Genomic DNA, 22639 nt, shown 5'->3' with positions numbered 1-22639 from the left:
GACTTCATGCTGGTTGACTGCCGGCTTCCTGCAGTTATTCAGTAGAGAGGAGGCCGTCAATCAGCAGAAATAGTCCTGAATAACTCATTTAAGCACTTTATGCAAATTATATTTTTCCGAACACAAAAGAAAGCAATGGCATGTAACATCTGTACAACAATATAATTGTGGGGACAAAAAAGAGAAAGTGATGTGATGGGGGCTGAAATAAGTGTATTATGTGAAGGAAGAGACACTCAAAAATGATAATGAAGGGACAAGGAGTTGATACAGGTCACGTGTTGTGGTAGTAACCTAAAGACAAAAAATGATCATTCGGTATCCAGGGGTCCCACATTCTGAAGAATTTAGCCTGATAGTCATTCAAGACATTTGCAAGTTTCTCATTGGTCATAAAGTTATCTTTATGAAAATAACAGGCAGGACGACCATGGACCATGTGTGCTGTCCCCGCAGATGCCGTATACCAGAACATGAGGACTTTATATGCAGTACTGCTGGAAGCTCTGCCACACTGGAGATGCGCTACTGCCAGCAAGACAAGAAAACAGGAAAGTTCCGCTGATCTGAGCGTCTCTGTGTATGACGGAGTTGTGAGAAATCGCTTTAGAGAGTTTTTTATTTCACTTTCTAAGGCTACGTTCACATTTGCGTTGTGCGCTGCTGCGTCGGCGACGCAACACAACGCAAATAAAAACGCACCAAAACGCACGCAAAAACGCTGCGTTTTGCGACGCATGCGTCCTTTTTTGCCGAAATTTGGACGCAAGAAAAATGCAACTTGTTGCGTTTTCTGCGCCCGACGCTTGCGGCAAAAAAAACGCATGCGTCGCACAACGCAGCACAACGCATGTCCATGCGTCCCCCATGTTAAATATAGGGGCGCATGATGCATGCGTCGCCGCTGCGTCGCCCGACGCAAACACGCAAAACGCTAATGTGAACAGAAGCCTAAAGCCCCATCCCCCACACCAGCTTATCCCACAGAGCAGTCTTCTTGTCATGGCTAACACTACGGAGTTGTGGGAACTGGTGATTTAAGGTTCTTTAAGTTTCTTGAAATCAACTAACATCTCAAAACTTTTTTTTTTTTACTTTTTAATATGTAACAGTATTTTATTTCCTACTTTCCTTCTTCTTAAAATGTTACAGATTGCACAAATGCCTGCAGAAAGCACTCCACCTGCTCAATACGAGGGAAGCATCAGATGCACCAATTTGCATTTATATCTAGTTTTATCCAGTAAAGTGATTGAGTTGCTCAGCTCCGAGGGCTGATTGTTATTTTCCACAACAATGGGATATTGCTGCATTCCTGGTTACACGAAGGAGGGGCGGAAACACTCAACAAGACGAAGAGCCTCAGAAAATCACAAAGATCGCTCCTGAAGTTTAGCTGGGTCCATTAATGTAAAGTTATATTTACTGGCAATGCACGACTGAGCAGACAGGCACGGGTTTGTGCCATACACATCATGCCACACAGATAAACAGGACTTCAGTCTGTGGCTTTTATACAAGATTAAATGCATACATAAGCATATAAAGGACCAGCAGCCTACTGGGTACAGAAGGCATCGCTACCTCTTTGGGTAAATTCATAACAAGGACCTGTCTCCAGGTTTAGTATGAGAAACGTGAGTTTTTATTTTTAATTTCTTGAACCTTATGCAAACATAACATAAATTATAGCATCAACTTTTTATAGTAACACCAAGAAGGCATTAGGAGGGATTCTTCTTTGGGGGCGTGCACTTTTTCCCATACATGATGCTGACCAATCAAAAGCAGGAGGCACCATACAGGGGGAAAAAAAAAAAAAAAAAACACAAAACGTGAGAACAGGCTTTCTTCTGCGAGACATGTAATAACTGTGTAAAGTTCAGCAGAGCTGTGTGTCATAACAAACACCTACAGCTTTCATCTCATGGCCAACTTTATTGGGAGAAGCGGGGAGAACAGAACTGAAAGACTGCAGATATCCTATATGCAGCAAATAGCAGAGATGCTCTAGTAACTCGGCACTTTTAGTTTTAAAATCAAGACTTAAATACAATTTGGTCTCTAGTTAACCACTTGAAGCCCAGGCAAATTTTAACCTTAAAAAGGAACAAGATATTTTTCCCCCTCAAAATTCTAGCAGTAATTTGTATTCTAAATTTTAATTAGCAGGATCCTGTTCCAGTGGACACTGGACCGGGGTCCTGAGAATATCTTTGATACAGTCTGTCAATGTTTTATATGAAGCCTTGTTTGGTGTCTCCTTGTAGTTTCTCGTGACATTGTAGTTAGAGTCACTGCAGACTTGTGGTTTCAGACCAGACAACTCCTTTAACTTTTTTTTAATTTTTATATTGCTATAGCATATATATGACGGCTAGTTGTTTTGCTGGACAGGTTGTATGAAAATTCATTTTACCAAAAAATATACTGAAAAAAGGGGGAAAAAATCCAAGTAATGATAGAAAAACAAAAACTTAATTCTGGAATTGTTTTTCTGCGGTTTTGCCCTTAAGGTATTTTTTTGCGTGGCAAAAATTACCTGTTGAAATGATTTGCCTGGTCACTATGATAAAGGTCATAAGCTTGTATAAGTATTTTTAGTAGCTACTATTTTAGTAGCATGTAAAAAAAAATTACCGTAAAAATTGGTTTGAGTTGCTATTTTTTTATTTCCCATTGACAGGACCCTATTTTGGTGTACATATAACTAATTTTTATTGCATTTTTTGGGACCAAAAAATAGCCATAGTGGCCTTTACCTTTTGTTTTGATTATGTGGTTTACTCTACGAGTTAAATAATTGTATGTTTTCAAGGATCGGACATTTGAGGACACAGCAGTAAATAATGTGCTTATTTTTCAGACCTAAACCTAAATTAATGGATAGAACTCATGCATTATTGAACAGGTTTTTGGATTCTACCCGCAAATGATGTACAATATTTTATTCTCAATTGTGAACCAAGGTTTTCAGAGGTTTTTTGTTAATTATATTTAAACATACCGGAATAGTTTTAATGATATGAGGAGGTGAATAAGAATGAGAATTAATGGCCATCATTAACAGGCATGCTCTACAACCACTTCCTATGATGGATAATACTCAAAACATTTATCAATATTTTCAGCAGTCAGTTGTGATACACTGAGGATTCCTGTTAAAGGGAATGTGTCATCAGGTTTTTGCCACCTAATCTGAGAGCAGCATAATGTACAGACAGAGACCCTGATTCCAGTGATGTCACTTTCTGAGCTGCTTGTTAAAATCACTAACAGTTCTCAAATGCTGAGCTCTGCATAACCCCACCCCTGATTAGCAGCTTTCTGTGTACACTGTTCATAGGCAGAAAATTGTCAATCAGTGGTGTTGGCGGGCTTTTATAAGGCTCAGCATTTAAGAACTGCTAAACCGCAGTTCTGTGATTTTATCAGAACTCCAACACATAGCCCAGTAAGTGTCACACTGCTGAAATCAGGACTCTCTGCCCCTACACCATGCTTCTCTCAGACGGGGGAGCTAAAACATGATGACGGATTCCCTTTCAAGAAGCATTAATAAAACTGATGTTTTTGTTTCCCTATGATGGAGGCATCAGATTCTTTTGCCATTGTGACTATCCACCTGAGTCAAAGTGTAGTCGGAGTGGGGAATTCCAATTTTGGAGCGGGATCTACCCACCAAAGAAAAGAATGAAATTAATAGAATGGCTTAAACATGGAACAATCTGCTAATTAGGATGGAATCCTGTCTGATTTCATGGCCACTTGCTTCATTAATCCACATTATCTTGGCGCATTTGATGTTCTACACTTGATAAGACATTGTGAATGCAGCGGATGCTGTGGGATAGATCTTGTCTGAGCAATCGCTGGATCACTTAGCAGACGGCTCTGTATACTGAGGCCTGAGATATGGAATAGTTAAGCTGCTATGGCTTCCTACATCAAAACACAAAACTTAACCATGGTGCATGCCAAAATATTGGAGAATGCACAATATTATGTAAAGTCGGACAAACTTCAATCATTTGTATCAAATAGGAGAGTCAACAAAGCTAAACTGGAAGAATAAACTCCAGGAAGATTACCGATGAAGCCAAGTTGGGAGAATTCAAGAATCATCCACTCCTCGGAGGGCTGCTGGAGGGCAAAGTTCTTCATTGTGCTCAGATAGTTGGGTTTGGCCACAATATCGTCCTCCAGCTGCCAAGGAAGGGAAAATAAAGTGCACCGATCAGCAATAATCATCCTCAGTTCTTACACCGCCAACCATTATAAACCAGTGGAAGTCATTTATTACAAAAACAAATCTGCCACAAGGTGTTTGCCCCTAGATTATGCTGCTCTCAGATAAGGTAGCAGAGACCCTGATTCCAGCGATGTGTCACTTACTGGGCTACTTGCCGTCATTTTGCTCAAATCATTTTTTCCTCTGCCGCAAATCTACTAGTTCTCTAAATGCGGAGCTCTGTATAACCACTCACAACACTGAATGGCAGCTTTCTGTGTACACTGTGCATAGCCAGAAAGCTGCCAATCAGTAGTGGAGGCGGCTTACACAGATCTCATAAATATGGAGCAGGTTTACTAGTCCTCTAGTGATAATCTCCTGCTGATCAAACTATGATTTTTTATCAAAACTAGAGCAAGCGGTCTAGTAAGTCACAGGAATCAGGTTCTCTGGCTTTATGTTTTGCTGCTCTCAGATTAGGCGCCAAAACCTGGTGCCAAAAGTTACAGAAATGCCGATGGATGTAATATCCCAGCACAGGTGAGAACACAGCTAACGGCCAATGCCATGTAGAGCAAAATTGCACAGTACTTTATTTAAAATTTCAGCCCAAAAGACCACTCCAAAGTGCCAGTCACTAAGTAAGTGCCTTTCATCTGTCAATTCAAGGAAGGGGGCATTTGTCTCTCTCCTGTTTGTAAAACTGCATAAAGGCATAACATGGGTGGACTTTCAGTTTGGGTCAGGCAAGCTACTATAAAACGACAGGAGCAAAGCATGGTGAGGCAAAAAAATATTACAGCACCTATAGTGCTGGCAGAATACAAAGAAAAAGGAAGTACCCACACACAAAAAAGCTGATGGCAGATTACAGAGTATGATATTGAGGATAATTCCTGAACATATTAGACTGGTATGTGCACCAAAAGCAGTTTGAACATTTTATAGGGGAAGAGAGCAGGAGGACTATGCTTTTACTCTGGTTTGGATGAAATAATATCTATGCTTACAGGGGTTGTCCAGCCTTAGCGTACAAGGCTGCAGTTCCTATATGTGACTGCAGACTTGTGAATCCTCACCGAGCGCGCACTGCATGCTTTGAGGTTTCACTGGTGCATATTTCCGGCCACATGCTGACTAGACGTGTCTAGCCTTGCTCAATGCATGTGTATTGAGAGAGGCCGGACACAACTAGTCGGAATGTGGCTGGAAGTACACAAAGCGCGTACTTGGGATCGGATCACAGCACCGTACACTCCTGGCGCTGGAGGATCCTCACAGTGTACGCACATAGGGTGACTGCAGACTTTTACCTAAGGTCGAATAACCCTTTTAAAGGGAATCTTCGGCACAAAATGATGGTTCAAACCAAGCACAGTCAGTCAGTCACGCAGTCCACCACTGGCACTGCTTAGCAGTTCAGTGCACCTTCTCACCTATTGGTTTCCATCTATCTCTGTCTATGGCTCCAGTAATGAAGGAAGAGGGGAGCAATGGTGCACGGAGCGCTTGTGCTTGGTCTGAACAGTCATTTAGTGCGGACTTGCTTTTAAAATCTCCAAAGGACACACTGGACTGTCACTGTTCATTATAGCCAAGGGGTGTAAGAGAAGATAGTGAAATCCTTTGCTTGCAGTTTCTTCCGCTGATCTGGGATTTTCTCAGTGTGTACACGTACCTGCACATAGTAGGTGCCCTTTGACTGAGCATACATCATTAAGAAACAGTAATCCAGATTTTGTTTCGTCCTCCACCTGCAAAACAAACAATGATTTACATTAATGTTGGTGTGGGAAGTCGGGTAGGATGAGCGGTGTAAGATAATTACTTTGATGGATCTTTCCGAGGCTGCTGACTATTACGGCTTCTATATTTAGTGTCTGGAACGAGAATCTAACGATTATGTTATTTACTTCTAATTAATCAGAGCATCGCAGGTTGGGAACGACTCCTGCAGCGCTGGCAGGACCCGCAAATGTCTGCAGCTTGTAGCAATAATGTGGGCACCAGAAAAGCAGGGAAAATCACTGAGGCTGTGCTAAACTGGAAAACAGGATTTAAAAAAAAACAAAAAAAAAAAAAGCCAAAAAAAAACACCCACCACGCATCTTATTATGGTGGCCGCAGGGAGAATTGCCAAGACCTTAATGAAAAGTAGAGGACAATAAAAAACAGAAGGTTAGAAAAATATATATCCCCCAGATTGCACTTTTAGAACTAATTTATTGCACAGTAGATAACAATGAAAAAAAAAAACCATGGCGGGTTCGTTTCAAAAACAGCGCCACATCTGGTATTGACGCTCATTACAGGTAGTGCGTGGCAGGTTCTTTATTGCTCTACTCCTGCTCAGCTGTGCTCCAATCCGCATACAGGAGTAGCAGACGCTCGCTTTCTTAACTGGACAATATCATGACCAAATGTATGTTGGGAAGTGAGTGGAAAGGGAGTTCCGGCACCTATAGTGCTGGTGCTTCTTCGCCCCCCGAAGAAGCCTACGCGAAACGCGCGTAGGGGCTGGCGCTACCACTTGCACAACTCGACTGACATGGGTGAGGCCTAGTCCTATATGTTGATTTAGACTTGCATTTATTTACGGGTCCTTAGCTGGACTAGTCATGTATTACTATCTACTATATACGCGCTCTTAGTGAACTTGTGACCTCTAGTCGTAGACTTTAGATGTGCCTGTTGGCATTGTTACCTATATCCATGATTCACAATATTACCCTATCAGCGACATATTTTTGTATGTTTATTGAGCATTTTAATGGTTACCAATAAATGTTGTTACTTTTATATATTGGAAGTGGCAGTTTCGTGACTCCTTTTTTTCGGATTATATATAATATGACAGTATAGGATTATATACTGTGTCACAAACTACTAGTATGACAGTATAGTATTATATACTGCGTCACAAACTACTAGTATGACAGTATAGTATTATATACTGCGTCACAAACTACTAGTATGGCAGTATAGTATTATATACTGCGTCACAAACTACTAGTATGACAGTATAGTATTATATACTGCGTCACAAACTACTAGTATGGCAGTATAGTATTATATACTGCGTCACAAACTACTAGTATGGCAGTATAGTATTATATACTGCGTCACAAACTACTAGTATGACAGTATAGTATTATATACTGCGTCACAAACTACTAGTATGGCAGTATAGTATTATATACTGCGTCACAAACTACTAGTATGGCAGTATAGTATTATATACTGCGTCACAAACTACTAGTATGGCAGTATAGTATTATATACTGCGTCACAAACTACTAGTATGGCAGTATAGTATTATATACTGCGTCACAAACTACTAGTATGGCAGTATAGTATTATATACTGCGTCACAAACTACTAGTATGGCAGTATAGTATTATATACTGCGTCACAAACTACTAGTATGACAGTATAGTATTATATACTGCGTCACAAACTACTAGTATGACAGTATAGTATTATATACTGCGTCACAAACTACTAGTATGACAGTATAGTATTATATACTGCGTCACAAACTACTAGTATGACAGTATAGTATTATATACTGCGTCACAAACTACTAGTATGGCAGTATAGTATTATATACTGCGTCACAAACTACTAGTATGGCAGTATAGTATTATATACTGCGTCACAAACTACTAGTATGGCAGTATAGTATTATATACTGCGTCACAAACTACTAGTATGGCAGTATAGTATTATATACTGCGTCACAAACTACTAGTATGACAGTATAGTATTATATACTGCGTCACAAACTACTAGTATGACAGTATAGTATTATATACTGCGTCACAAACTACTAGTATGACAGTATAGTATTATATACTGCGTCACAAACTACTAGTATGGCAGTATAGTATTATATACTGCGTCACAAACTACTAGTATGACAGTATAGTATTATATACTGCGTCACAAACTACTAGTATGACAGTATAGTATTATATACTGCGTCACAAACTACTAGTATGACAGTATAGTATTATATACTGCGTCACAAACTACTAGTATGACAGTATAGTATTATATACTGTGTCACAAACTACTAGTATGACAGTATAGTATTATATACTGTGTCACAAACTACTAGTATTACAGTGTAGTATTATATAGTGCGCCATTAATCCTTAGTATTATATGGTGCATCATAAACTATTATAAAATTATAGTATTCTACACTGGGCTATTCATATCACAGTACAGTATAAACTGTGACACTATTAGTATTGTAGACTTATATACTGTGACATACTTACTATTACTATGTATTATATACTGGCATTAATGTTACTCTACAAGACCCCTAATTAAAGGTAAAGTGCAACATTTACAAAAAGCGACTATACGAGCGGGCGGTGGTCTTCACGTCTTATGACAAATGTCCATTAGTAACCTCTGCTAGAGTCACTGAGCCGGGACATTGCATTTTGTGATGGCGAGCCAAGCACTAGAAGGACACAATCATTTGTAATCTTCATGCGACACAAAAACTGTTTTTGTGACTTGTGCCGCACTCAGGAGCTGAAGTAGAGGTCAGGGTTACTTAATATGCTTCACGTTAGAAAAGCCAAAATTATCATTATCTTTCCTTCCACTGTGCCTGCTGTGCCAGCGGGATAGATTAGCTTCACGTTCACTCCTGGCAGCAGTCAGTTAGGAAGAAAATAACATGTAGAGGATTTTTCGGTTACCTCACACGCTCTCTGGGGTCTCCAAAAGATTCTCTTAGCCGTGAGAAATCTGGGTAAAAGTGAGGTGAAGGAGATATAACTTCTAGAAGCCCTGACTGGATTTCATTTGGGAACCTAAAAAACAAGAAAAAGTCAATACGTAAACATGGTGCAAATCCAGGCCTGTAATCCGCTGTTATACTGTGTGCTGAGCATTCATGAGAGCATAGACATACACACAACACATTTACATATGTCCTACCCAGCATGCACCATTGCTGAATAGAATAATTTTGCACAAAAAAAATAGTCCCCCATATAAAAAAATAATTGAATTTAAAAAGGATTTTTTACCTAGTTTTTCATGTTGAACTGACACACAATGTAAGAGGCGCTGCAGAGCAGAATTACACTTTTCTTTATTTGACCTTTCTGTAGTGGAGATATTAGTGATGACAGTATTTGGCACCCAAACAGTTATTTGTTTTTACAAACGTCAAAGTGGGCGTTACCAGATAGATTTCACTGGGGGCATGTACTTCTTTCTAATGGTGACCAATCATAAGCAGGCAGCCACACACTTGGGAAACAAGAGGTCCCCATAATAGCTGATTGCAGGCTCAATGCGAGATGTGTTGATAATCTGCTCTTCTGACTGCAGTGTGATGAAGTGCTGGAATACAGCAGACCCGAGTGTGATTAACTAATAGCTTTCATCTCTGGCAGTCAGTGTGGGGGGGGGGGCAGTGCTGCAGGAGTGGAGTATCATTAGAAACACTTCTAGTAGCTCCCCTCTCAAATTAGCTTCATTGGCACGACCAAGTACACATTATCATTGCAAAAGAAGGTGTGGTTCTGCCAACTCTGCTGTACTGCCCCTCCTCCCACACCAACTGCTGGAGATGAAAACACATAATCACTCAGGTCTGCTGTGCTCTGGCACATGTAATTAGTCTGCAATAAGGAGAGCAGAATGTGTCATTATGTCTCACATAGAGCCTGTTCTAAGCTATAGCGGGCGCTTGTTCTTTTTCCCCTTGTATGGCAGCACTATGAGGAGAGCTATTAAAAGTGTTTGTTAGGAGACTTTACTCTGCAACACTGTCCCACCCCAACACTAATCGCCAGCTATGAGAGCTGATGATGATGAGGGCTGATAATCACACTCAGGTCTGCTGTGCTCCAGCACATACTGTATCATCACACTGCAGTGAGGAGAGAAGACACTTTATCAACACATGTCTCACACTGAGCCTGTCCTAAGCTATTGTCCAGGGCGCGTTCTTTTCCCCAGTGTTTTTCCTCCTGCTTATGATTGGTCAGCATCAGAAAGTAGTAGTACATGAGCCCCGTGATGTCCCTCTGGTACTTGAGCAATCTCCACATTGCAGAGGCAAAATAAAAAAAAACTATGAGGGAGTACAGAGGGAACATTACTACTGTGTATGAGCACAAAGGGGCACTGCTATTGTGTGGGGCACAAAAGGATAATAATATTACTGTACAGGGCTCAGAGGGGCATTATTATTGTCTAGGTCACTGGTTTGTGTAGAGGACATACATTTTTGTGGGAAAAGTTTCAGTAAACCTTGGGTTTGATCAATTGAAATTCCTGGTGTTTTTATGCATATAATAAGTCTTGTGGGCGTTGCTATTTAGTGATTGACAGTCTTTCTTAGTATGTGTGCATGCCCACTGGACTCGTGTGTGCAAACACCAGGGATTCCAATGAATAAAATTCAGATTATATTGAATCTTGTACAAACAAAAGATATATCACTCTGCTCCGCTTTCCATCCTCTATACTGTGCTGTCCACAGATCGGACTCTATGTGCAATAAGGCAGAAGGAGGTGTCGCTTGTGGGGAAAGATTCAGCACAATCCAAATTATACTCACTGACATCCCATGTATGCATACGTGTCATTATTCAGTGACTGACAGTCTTCACTGTATGACTGTGCATGTAGAGACAGCTGACAATCACAAATAGGTCCACCCACAAACTCAAAGTGGGGATATCAATGCAGAAAATACAAATTATACTGAATTGTTTCCAACAACAAACGATGCATCACTCTACAAACTTTATTCTTTAACAACAAGACTACCCTAAAAATATAAGAAAAATACACATGAACAGCTGAAATATAACACTGCAATCAGATGGCCGTATAAATTGGACAAAGATGGGACTGAAATGCATAGACTTCCGAGCAGCTATCCCAACCGTTAGATCTTCATGTATTTCTATTAGTGATGAGCGAGTGTGCTCGTTACTTGGGTTTTCTGAGCATGCTCGGGTGTTCGAGTTTCTTGGGTGTGCTCGTAGATTATAAAATCCATAAACTTTGTTATAAGTGCTTGTAGGTTATGTTTGAGTCTCCGCAGCTGCATGATTTGCGGCTGCTTGACAGCCTGAGCACATGTGTGTGCAGTGGTCTATGTATACATTTATTGTGTCACTGGCAATAATGTAACATCTGTCCTGAAGGCTGCAGGTTCGCACCCAGGTGTTAATATGTATTTTCCTGGGACAAGTAGAATTCTGTCTCCAATCTCACCAAGGGGTCCTGCTAGAATACAAGAAGAAAGGTAACATTTGACACCTCCTAGCTCTTGGAAGAGAGATGTTAATTACGGCCTGATAGGATCTCTGTAAGAACTTTCACACAAAGGACCTCAAGAAAAAATAATATATTCATTGGGGGGACGCGGCCGTGGTCCAATCAAAAAACAAGCAATTATGATATTAACCTGAGGGGCTGGTCTAGAAACCTGACCTCCAGACCAAAGCTATAAAGTAGGCCTGATACCTAAAAAACACGTTCACATAATGGGGGCGGCCGAGCTGGTATGATCCAATCTACATTCATCCTACCCCAAGTATAAAACTTTAACAAGTTGAACCTTGAATGTTCTAAAATAATCCATAGCCTAAGGTGTGTGAGCCTTATGAGTGGAAGACATTATTAGCATTATTTCGGGGACTCATCGCCTGTGTGTTCGATGAGTGGTGGCAGCGTGTATGAGCGGGTGTGTGGCCTGGGTCGGTGTGTGATTTATGCTCCCATTACAGCATAGGACAGAGGTTGAATGCTGGACTGAGAGTGGGGAGATAGATTAACCCTTGCAGGCACAACCCCAAGTCAAGTGTTGAGAGCGGGCACGTGACAAATTAGTTACACCACGGAGAAGGGAGTGTGTTCGTTACTCTGGTTTTCTGAGCATGCTTGGGTGTTCTCCGAGTATCTTGGGTGTGCTCTTAGATTATGTTTGAGTCCCCGCAGCTGCATGATTTGCGGCTGCTTGACAGTCTGAGCACATGTAGGGATTGTCTGTTTCTTAGGGAATCCCCACATGTATTTAGGCTTTCTAGCAGCCGGAAATCATGCAGCTGCGGGGACACAAACAATCTACGAGCATGCCCAAAATACTAGTTGAACACCCAAGCATGCTCGGAAAACTCGAGTAACGAGCACACTTGCTCATCACTAATTTCTATATAGCTGTCATGCTGGGGTCAGAAGAGCCGTGGCCAGTCCAAGCATTGTGGTCTGATTTATACGGCTGTCCAGCTGTTCCCTTACATTTTGGAGTGCGCAATAACCAATGAAGTAGATCCCTCACAGTTCCCATGATATTTCAACAGTTCTGCAATGAATAATGGGTAAAGACTGTAGTGTCCAGTGTCCACATGTTCACACATCATAGCGACCTATCCAATCTCTCCAATCTAATCAAGGCCCTATTTGGCACAATATACTAACTTGTGGGAGTGGAATAGTTCTGTATTCTGTTGTGATCCACTGTGACTCAATGTTATTTCACGATACGATGCGCATGAATACTTTTTATGTGCAACATGTATCAGCAATAAGGCTGGCATATTATGACGCAGAATAACGTCAAAATACATTTATACTATGTCATATCATTCTGACAGAAGGATATATTTGACGCTAGAATATACATTTTTATTACTTAAAGCGAACCTTCACCCTGTGACTAAAAAGTGACTATTTCTCAGTATCTACTATATAATTGTCTAAGGGTCACTTCCGTCTGTCCTTCTGTCTGTCCGTCACGGTTATTCATTCGCTGATTGGTCTCGCCAGCTGCCTGTCATGGCTGCCGCGACCAATCAGCGACGGGCACAGTCTGGAAGAAAATGGCCGCTCCTTACTCCCCGCAGTCAGTGCCTGTCGCCCGCATATTCCCCTCCGGTCACCGCTAACACAAGGTTAATGCCGGCGGTAACGGACCGCGTTATGCCACAGGTAACGCACTCAGTTACCGCCGCTATTAACCCTGTGTGTCCCCAACTTTTTACTATTGACGCTGCCTATGTGGCATCAATTATAAAAAATGTGATGTTAAAAATAATTAAAAAAACCAAACCTGCTATACTCACCCTCCGTAATCGCTCGCGCCGGCCGCCATCTTCCATTGCAGGTTCCGTTGGCAAAGATGGTATGGGAGAAGGACCTGCCATGATGTCACGGTCTTGTGACCGCGACGTCATCACAGGCCCTGCGCTAGAAAGACCTGCCATGACGTCACGGTCATGTGACCGTGACGTCATCACAGGTCCTGCGCTCATACCAACCCCCAGAAGCTGCCGTGGACTACAAGGGGCCCTCGGAAAGGTGAGTATATGTTTATTTTTTATTTTTTAAATTGTGACAAACCTGGCTGGGCAATATACTACGTAGCTGGGCAATCTACTACGTGACTGGCCAATATACTACGTGGCTCTGTGCTGTGTACTACTTCGCTGTGCAATATACTACGTGACTGGCCAATATACTACATGGCTCTGTGCTGTATACTACGTCACTGTGCAATATACTACGTGGCTCTGTGCTGTATACTATGTCGCTGTGCAATATACTACGTGGCTCTGTGCTGTATACTACGTCACTGTGCAATATACTACGTGGCTCTGTGCTGTATACTATGTCGCTGTGCAATTTACTACGTAACTAGGCAATATACTACGTGGCTCTGTGCTGTATACTACTTCGCTGTGCAATATACTACGTGGCTCTGCTGTATACTGCGTCACTGGGCAATATACTACATGGCTCTGTGCTGTATACTACGTCACTGTGCAATATACTACGTGGCTCTGTGCTGTATACTATGTCGCTGTGCAATATACTACGTGGCTCTGTGCTGTATACTACGTCACTGTGCAATATACTACGTGGCTCTGTGCTGTATACTATGTCGCTGTGCAATTTACTACGTAACTGGGCAATATACTACGTGGCTCTGTGCTGTATACTACTTCGCTGTGCAATATACTACGTGGCTCTGCTGTATACTGCGTCACTGGGCAATATACTACATGGCTCTGTGCTGTATACTACTTCGCTGTGCAATATACTACGTGGCTCTGCTGTATACTGCGTCACTGGGCAATATACTACATGGCTCTGTGCTGTATACTACGTCGCTGTGCAATATACTACGTGGCTCTGTGCTGTATACTATGTCGCTGTGCAATATACTACGTAACTGGGCAATATACTACGTGGCTCTGTGCTGTATACTACGTCACTGGCCAATATACTACGTGGCTGCGCAATATACTACGTCACTAGGCAATATACTACGTAGCTGGGCAATATACTACGTCGCTGGGCAATATACTACGTGGCTGGGCAATACACTACGTGGCTGGGCAATACACTACGAGACAGCAAAAAGTTTGAGCGGGCACCATCTAACACAATTTCTAAAAGGGATCACCTGATGCATGTAAATGTACCCAAGCACAACACAAAAAGGAAAGACAGCATCATAAAAAATGGGATCACCACAAAAATATCAAACAGATATACAACAATCTTTATTTAGACCACACCACATAGTAACTGTATTAAAAACAATTAAAAACTCCCACAAACAATGGGAGATAAGGGTCCATACAATACAGAATATAATACCAAAAAAGCATTGAAGAGTCTAATCATGAATAATTCCGGTACTGTTGTCCAGATAACAGTGGGCTAGCCGGTTCCAGTCTTTTTGTTGTGGGAAGGGGGTTGCCTGGTAGTGGGTTCTGGGCGGTTTTGTTTCTATTTTGCAACCGCTTTCAGTTGGGTCCCTCTGGACACTTTGTAAACCCTCTTAAGCCTGCATGGTATACCACTTTTTAGGTTGAGTAGTGTGTCTTAGAAACCTATTTGAGGGGCTATGTGGTTACTAGTTAGTCTATAAGCGACACAGCATGCACATAGGGCTTTTTTTACTATCTTTTCCCACTGTTTATCTGGACAACAGTACCGGCATTATTCATGATTAGACTCTTCAATGCTTTTTTTGGTATTATATTCTGTATTGTATGGACCCTTATCTCCCATTGTTTGTGGGAGTTTTTAATTGTTTTTAATACAGTTACTATGTGGTGTGGTCTAAATAAAAATTGTTGTATATCTGTTTGATATTTTTGTGGTGATCCCATTTTTTATGATGCTGTCTTTCCTTTTTGTGTTGTGCTTGGGCAATACACTACATGGCTGGGCAATACACTACGTGGCTGGGCAATACACTACGTGGCTGGGCAATACACTACGTTGCTGGGCAATATACTGCGTGGCTGGGCAATATACTGCGTGGACATGCATATTCTGGAATACCCGATGCGTTAGAATTGGGCCACCATCTAGTAAAAAATAAAAAGGTAGTTGGCACTCTAAGGAGAGGATAAGAATTCAGATTTTACTTTAAAGCGATTAAAAATTATATGAAAAAAACTAGCTGAAGAGCCCGGCGTTGCCTGGGCATAGTAAATATCTGTGGTTAGTTATAGCACCTCACTTCTCTTATTTTCCCATCATGCCTCTCATTTTCCCAATCACATCTTTCATTTTCCCCCTCACATCTCTCATTTTCTCCTTCACACCTCTCATTTTCTCCCTCACTCCTCTCATTCCCCCCTAACACTTGTCATTTCAACCTCACATCTGTCATTTTCTGATCACTCCACTATTTTTCCTCACTTCTCTCATTTTGCACTCACACCTTTTCATTTTCACCTCACACCTCTCATTTTCACCTCATCACCTCAGTATATACATGTTTGTCATCTCCCTTATATATAGTATACATCTGTATGTCATCTCCTGTATATAGTATATACCTGTATGTCATCTCCCCTGTATATAGTATATACCTGCTGTGTGTCATCTCCCCTATATATAGTATATACCTGTATGTCATCTCCTCCTGTATATAGTATATACCTGTGTGTCATCTCCCCTGTATATAGTATATATCTGAGTGTCATCTCCTCCTGCATATAGTATATACCTGCATGTCATCTTCTATATATAGCATATACCTGTATGTCATCTCCTCCTGTATATAGTATATACCTGTGTGTCATCTCCTCTTGCATATAGTATATACCTGCATGTCATCTTCTATATATAGCATATACCTGTATGTCATCTCCTCCTGTATATAGTATATACCTGTATGTCATCTCCTCCTGTATATATATATGTACCTATATGTCATCTCCTCCTCTATATAGTATATACCTGTGTGTCATCTCTCCTGTATATAGTATATATCTGTGTGTCATCTCCCCTGTATATAATATATACCTGTGTGTCATCTCCTCCTGTATTAGACCTCGTTCACACGTTATTTGCTCAGTATTTTTACCTCAGTATTTGTAAGCTAAATTGGCAGCCTGATAAATCCCCAGCCAACAGGAAGCCCTCCCCCTGGCAGTATATATTAGCTCACACATACACATAATAGACAGGTCATGTGACTGACAGCTGCCGTATTTCCTATATGGTGCAATTGTTGTAGTTTGTCTGCTTATTAATCAGATTTTTATTTTTGAAGGATAATACCAGACTTGTGTGTGTTTTAGGGCGAGTTTCGTTTGTCAAGTTGTGTGTGTTGAGTTGCGTGTGGCGACATGCATGTAGCGACTTTTGTGAGATGAGTTTTGTGTAGCAACATGCGTGTAGCAACTTTTTGTGTGTCGAGTTACATGTGACAGGTTAGTGTAGCAAGTTGTGTGCAGCAAGTTTTGCGCATGGCGAGTTTTGCGCGTTGCGAGTATTATGTGTGGTGCCTTTTGAGTATGTGCAAGTTTTGTGTGAGGCAACTTTTGCATGTGTTGCAACTTTTGTGCATGTGGCAATTTTTCCGCGTGTGCAAGTTTTGCGTGTGGCGAGTTTTTCATGAGGAGAATTTTGCACTTGTGGCGAGTTTTGCAAGAGCCTAGTTTTTGCATGTGGCGAGTTCTGCGCGTGGCGAGTTTTGAGCGGCGACTTTTGTGTTTTGACTTTTATGTGGCGAGGTTGGTGTATTTGTGGTGAAATGTGTGCTGAGGGTAATATGTGTTCAAGCACGTGGTAGTGTGTGGCGCATTTTGTGTGTGTTCATATCCCCGTGTGTGGTGAGTATCTCATGTCGGGGCCCCACCTTAGCAACTGTACGGTATATACTCTTTGGCGCCATCGCTCTCATTCTTTAAGTCCCCCTTGTTCACATCTGGCAGCTGTCAATTTGCCTCCTACACGTTTCCTTTCATTTTTTCCCATTATGTAGATAGGGGCAAAATTGTTTGGTGAATTGGAAAGCGCGGGGTTAATATTTCACCTCACAACGTAGCCTATGACCCTCTCAGGGTCCAGACGTGTGACTGTGCAAAATTTTGTTTCTGTTGCTGCGACGCTTCCAACACTTTTCCTTTCACTTTTTTCCCCATTATGTAGATAGGGGCAAAATTGTTTGGTGAATTGGAGCGCGCAGGGTTAAAATTTCGCCTCACAATATAGCCTATGACGCTCTCGGGGTCCAGACGTGTGACTGTGCAAAATTTTGTGGCTGTAGCTGCGACGGTGCAGATGCCAATCCTGGACATACACACATACACACACACACACACATTCAGCTTTATATAGTAGATATCATGGTGTGATGTTTCAGTCACTATATCTGGACCTTTATCAGACATGGATTGCTATACGGTAAAAAGGGACACTGTGGGAGGTAAAGCGCTGAGAGCAGGGGACACTGTGGGAGGTAAAGCGCTGAGAGCAGGGGACACTGTGGGAGGTAAAGCGCTGAGAGCAGGGGACACTGTGGGAGGTAAAGCGCTGAGAGCAGGGGACACTGTGGGAGGTAAAGCGATGAGAGCAGGGGACAATGTGGGAGGTAAAGCGCCGAGAGCAAGGGGCACTGTGGGAGGTAAAGCATTGAGAGCAGGGGACACTGTGGAGGTAAAGCACTGAGAGCAGGGGACACTGTGGGAGGTAAAGCTCCGAGAGCAGGGGACACTGTGGGAGGTAAAGCTCCAAGAGCAGGGGACACTGTGGGAGGTAAAGCGCCAAAGCAAGGGACACTGTGGGAGGTAAAGCATTGAGTGCAGGGGACACTGTGGGAGGTAAAGCGCCGAGAGCAAGGGACACTGTGGGAGGTAAAGCATTGAGTGCAGGGGACACTGTGGAGGTAAAGCACTGAGAGCAGGGGACACAGAGTTAAAGCACCGAGAGCTGGGGATACTGTGGAAGGTAAAGCGCTGAAAGCAGGGGACACTGTGGGAGGTAAAAGCACCGAGAGCAAGGGGCACTGTGGGAGGTAAAGCATTGAGAGCAGGGGACACTGTGGAGGTAAAGCACTGAGAGCAGGGGACACTGTGGGAGGTAAAGCTCCGAGAGCAGGGGACACTGCGGGAGGTAAAGCACAGAGCAGGGGACACTGTGGAGGAAAAGCACTGAGAGCAGGGGACACAGAGTTAAAGCACCGAGAGCTGGGGATACTGTGGGAGGTAAAGCGCCGAAAGCAGGGGACACTGTGGGAGGTAAAGCTCCGAGAGCAGGAAACACTGTGGGAGGTAAAACGCCAAAGCAAGGGACACTGTGGGAGGTAAAGCACTGAGAGCAGGGGACACAGAGTTAAAGCACCGAGAGCTGGGGATACTGTGGAAGGTAAAGCGCTGAAAGCAGGGGACACTGTGGGAGGTAAAGCTCCGAGAGCAGGGGACACTGTGGGAGGTAAAAGCACCGAGAGCTGGGGACACTGTGGGAAGTAAAGCGCCAAAGCAAGGGACACTGTTGGAGGTAAAAGCACCGAGAGCTGGGGACACTGTGGGAGGTAAAGCGCCAAAGCAAGGGACACTGTGGGAGGTAAAGCGCCGAGAGCAAGGGACACTGTGGGAGGTAAAGGATTGAGTGCAGGGGACACTGTGGAGGTAAAGCACTGAGAGCAGGGGACACTGTGGAGGAAAAGCACTTAGAGCAGGGGACACAGAGTTAAAGCACCAAGAGCTGGGGATACTGTGGGAGGTAAAGCGCCGAAAGCAGGGGACACTGTGGGAGGTAAAGCTCCGAGAGCAGGGGACACTGTGGGAGGTAAAGCTCCGAGAGCAGGGGACACTGTGGGAGGTAAAAGCGCCAAGAGCTGGGGACACTGTGGGAGGTAAAGCGCTGAGAGCAGGGGACACTGGAGGTAAAGCGCTGAGAGCAGGGGACACTGTGGGAGGTAAAGCCCCAAGAGCAGGGGACACTGTGGGAGGTAAAGCATTGAGAGCAGAGGACACTGTGGAGGTAAAGCACTGAGAGCAGGGGACACAGAAAGTTAAAGCACCGAGAGCTGGGGATACTGTGGGAGGTAAAGCGCCGAAAGCAGGGGACACTGTGGGAGGTAAAGCTCCGAGAGCTGGGGACACTGTGGGAGGTAAAGCTCCGAGAGCAGGGGACACTGTGGGAGGTAAAGCTCCGAGAGCAGGGGGCACTGTGGAGGTAAAGCACTGAGAGCAGGGGACACTGTGGAGGTAAAGCGCAGAGAGAGGGGCTACATGTGGGGCACTGTCACAGTCATGTCTGATGAAGCAACTGAAAAGCCACACCATTATATTTTTTTGTAGTGCCTTAAAATCTGAATGGTCATCCTCACCTTGGAGTACCAAGTACATTCTTATGTTTCATCTGTCGGATTTGGATGCCTTCTTGAGCACCCCGTCTTCACATAAGTGCCATATATCCATTACACCTATTCCTCAGTATAGACACCCTACCTCAGTTTGCCTCCAGCTGCCACCTCTGTGCCGATGGGCGTTCCTTTCCTCCTATATCTGAGGCTGCAGATGTGGCATGATGAGCGCAGTGGTAAGTCTAAACTGCACCTCCCATGCCTTTCCTCTCCACCAACACAGGAATGGTGTACCGCTAAACGTCCCATAAAACTTACCGCCATAATGAAAGCAGACAGTAAAGAACACTGATCTGAGAAGAGGAGGCACCACTTTTTAGTGGTAGGATGGAGGGGCACCTTATGGGATTGTACTGTAATTACTTAGATGTATTTATGTGAAATCATAAGAACGAACTTAGTTTACAAAATTGACAAAATCTACCTGTGTGTGTACAATTAAGCCCCCTAGGTGTGCAGGATAATAGCTGGAGCTACCTATGGGGTCAGTATAAAGCACCGGCTGACTGACGTCCTGTCCATCACAACAGAAGTAAAAGAGAAATCAATGCACTGGGAACAAAGCGCATTCTTAGATAACTTCTGGTAATTTCAGCAGCCGGCTCTACACAATGAACCCATTACAAGAAGCCCATTATCCTCTGATAACCATCCCTTACGTGGCGTGTTGGCAGGAACTGCCCGTCACACCACATGCTTTATTTTTCAGCTCTGTAAAAAGGGTCTTGGGCAGAAGGGGAGCCCTTTTTCCACGTATGATGGCTTTCAGAATTTTTATTTTACAGATGGGGATATATCTTGATACAAAAAAATACAATGCCCTACACAAATCTGAGGTGGCAGCTTGAGCAGGATCTACCCTTAGTATATTACCCATCCATTTAGATACCAGAACTTTATATTCACTACACTAGATTTCCTAAAACAATGTACCGTAAATGTGATGCAAAAGTGTAAAACTGACCATTACATAAAACTGTATATTACAAAAGATCATAAAAAAGACAGTGACACCAAAAATGGTGACCTTGGACATAGTAAAGAATCGATGATTTCACATTTCATTGTCCTGCCAAATCCAAGTGTCTGGTGCTTTAGAGGATGCTTTGTGGCCGTACCTGCCGCCCACCAGACTTCTTTTAATTATCCATAGCTTAAAGGGTATATAGAGCCGACATGATGATTCATGGCAGCAATAATTGATTCATTCGAGAGGTTGTTAGTCTGCAAATGTGATATCAATAGGTGGGAGGTGAAGAGAAATGAAGAATGCTCCGCATCATGACTAAGTCTTAAGAGCAGGTAGATGTTCATAAGTCAGACGTCAGTGTATTATGGGAGAGAGATCATGGAGCAATGTCATGGAGGTTTCCTTTAGAGAATGCAAAGACGCACAATGAATGACTGCTCACAGTGTATCAGTCTTTGTATAGTTGCACTTTAGTTTACAGACTTTTGAAACATTCTTACATAGAAAAGTTAATATGAATCTGCATCTCCTGGATAATCCCCCAAACCACCAACTGCTCCACTAGGTGGCCTCACCAGTTGGTGTAATCTGGGGAAATAATTGCCCGCCGGCAGGATAGGCAGGGTCACCCTCATACAGCACTGCCTTTCTAGATGTCCTCTAGACCACGGTGCAAAATCCTGCTGTCAGGATTCCACAGAGCTGCCGTCATAGGTGCACCGGCGGAGGGCATAGCATCCTCCAATGCTTCCCTTACATCTGACTTGCTGTCCAGAATGGTCGGAAGTGAAAAGTAAGAGGATAAGAGGATATGGCAGTAGATACATTCTTTTTGTGTGTGTGTGTGTGTGTGTGGTCTGGAGTTTGCATAAGTTTTAGGATCTGGTGTCTGAAGGAGTATGAGTCAAGTCAAGGTTCTCCAGCAATAATAATAAGAAATTATCGAGTGCCTGAGTTGTAGTGTTCACGCTGTAAAGATGACATTGCATCAGACCCACTAACCAGATGAGGTGCCGGCAGGAATAAGGAGGATCACAAGGTTCTCATTTGGCAACCACAGACTACCGACATGATCTTTGGACCAAGGTCCTGCGAATTCATTCTTCAACTCTACAGGTCAGACAATTACTTAAAGGTTGTAAACAATAAACAAGGAGTATGGAGTCCATAATATATTTCAAAACAATATATATCTTTATTAAACATGCAAAGGCTTATGTAGAGATAAAAGGACATGTATCAATACAAAATCATTATTGAAGCAAGGATTGGTAAACAAAGATATCTCACATAATAAATGGGTGGGAAGAGCAGCAGCAAACAGAAAATACCAAATAAAAAGTGCTAGTGCTTTTCTGCCTTGCATGTAAAAGTATATAAGGATGCACAGGGATTAGTGGCATAATATTTACTCTTAACATAGAGCCATTATAACTATAGCCCCCTGATGAAGCAACGCAAAACGCGCGTTGGGGCTATTGACGTGGTGTCTCCTTTGGGGAATAATGGGTAAGAGCTTTTTGTAAATATACTTATGGATGCAATTGGTATGATAATTAGGATATACCCTTAACTCACCGTTATAATGGCTTTATGTTAAGAGTAGACATTATGCCACTAATCCCTGTGCATCCTTATATACTTTTACATGCAAGGCACAAAAGCACTAGCACTTTATATTTGGTATATTCCATTTGCTGTTACTCTTCCTGCCCCCTTACTAACCTTAATGGTTGCCTACTAATTGTGGGCACTATAGAGACCATTT

General features: G+C 42.8%; 1 protein-coding gene across 2 annotated transcripts in view; it reads right to left on the bottom strand.

Moving 5' to 3' along the window:
• The window catches only part of MGAT4B (alpha-1,3-mannosyl-glycoprotein 4-beta-N-acetylglucosaminyltransferase B), a 470916-nt gene that overhangs the window by 149990 nt on the left and 298287 nt on the right, over positions 1 to 22639 (bottom strand). For both annotated transcript variants that reach the window (XM_069763603.1, XM_069763604.1), the window contains exons 6-8: positions 8956 to 9069; positions 5913 to 5988; positions 4092 to 4206 (exon numbers count right to left, since the gene is read on the bottom strand). In XM_069763603.1, coding sequence (XP_069619704.1) covers positions 4092 to 4206; positions 5913 to 5988; positions 8956 to 9069 — 305 coding nt within the window. The remainder of the gene's footprint in view (positions 1 to 4091; positions 4207 to 5912; positions 5989 to 8955; positions 9070 to 22639) is intronic.

Source organism: Ranitomeya imitator, chromosome 4, assembly GCF_032444005.1.
Source record: "Ranitomeya imitator isolate aRanImi1 chromosome 4, aRanImi1.pri, whole genome shotgun sequence".
Classification (NCBI taxonomy): Eukaryota; Metazoa; Chordata; class Amphibia; order Anura; family Dendrobatidae; genus Ranitomeya; species Ranitomeya imitator.
Note: the sequence above shows the minus strand (reverse complement) of the source record. Positions and strands in the feature narration are given on the sequence as shown.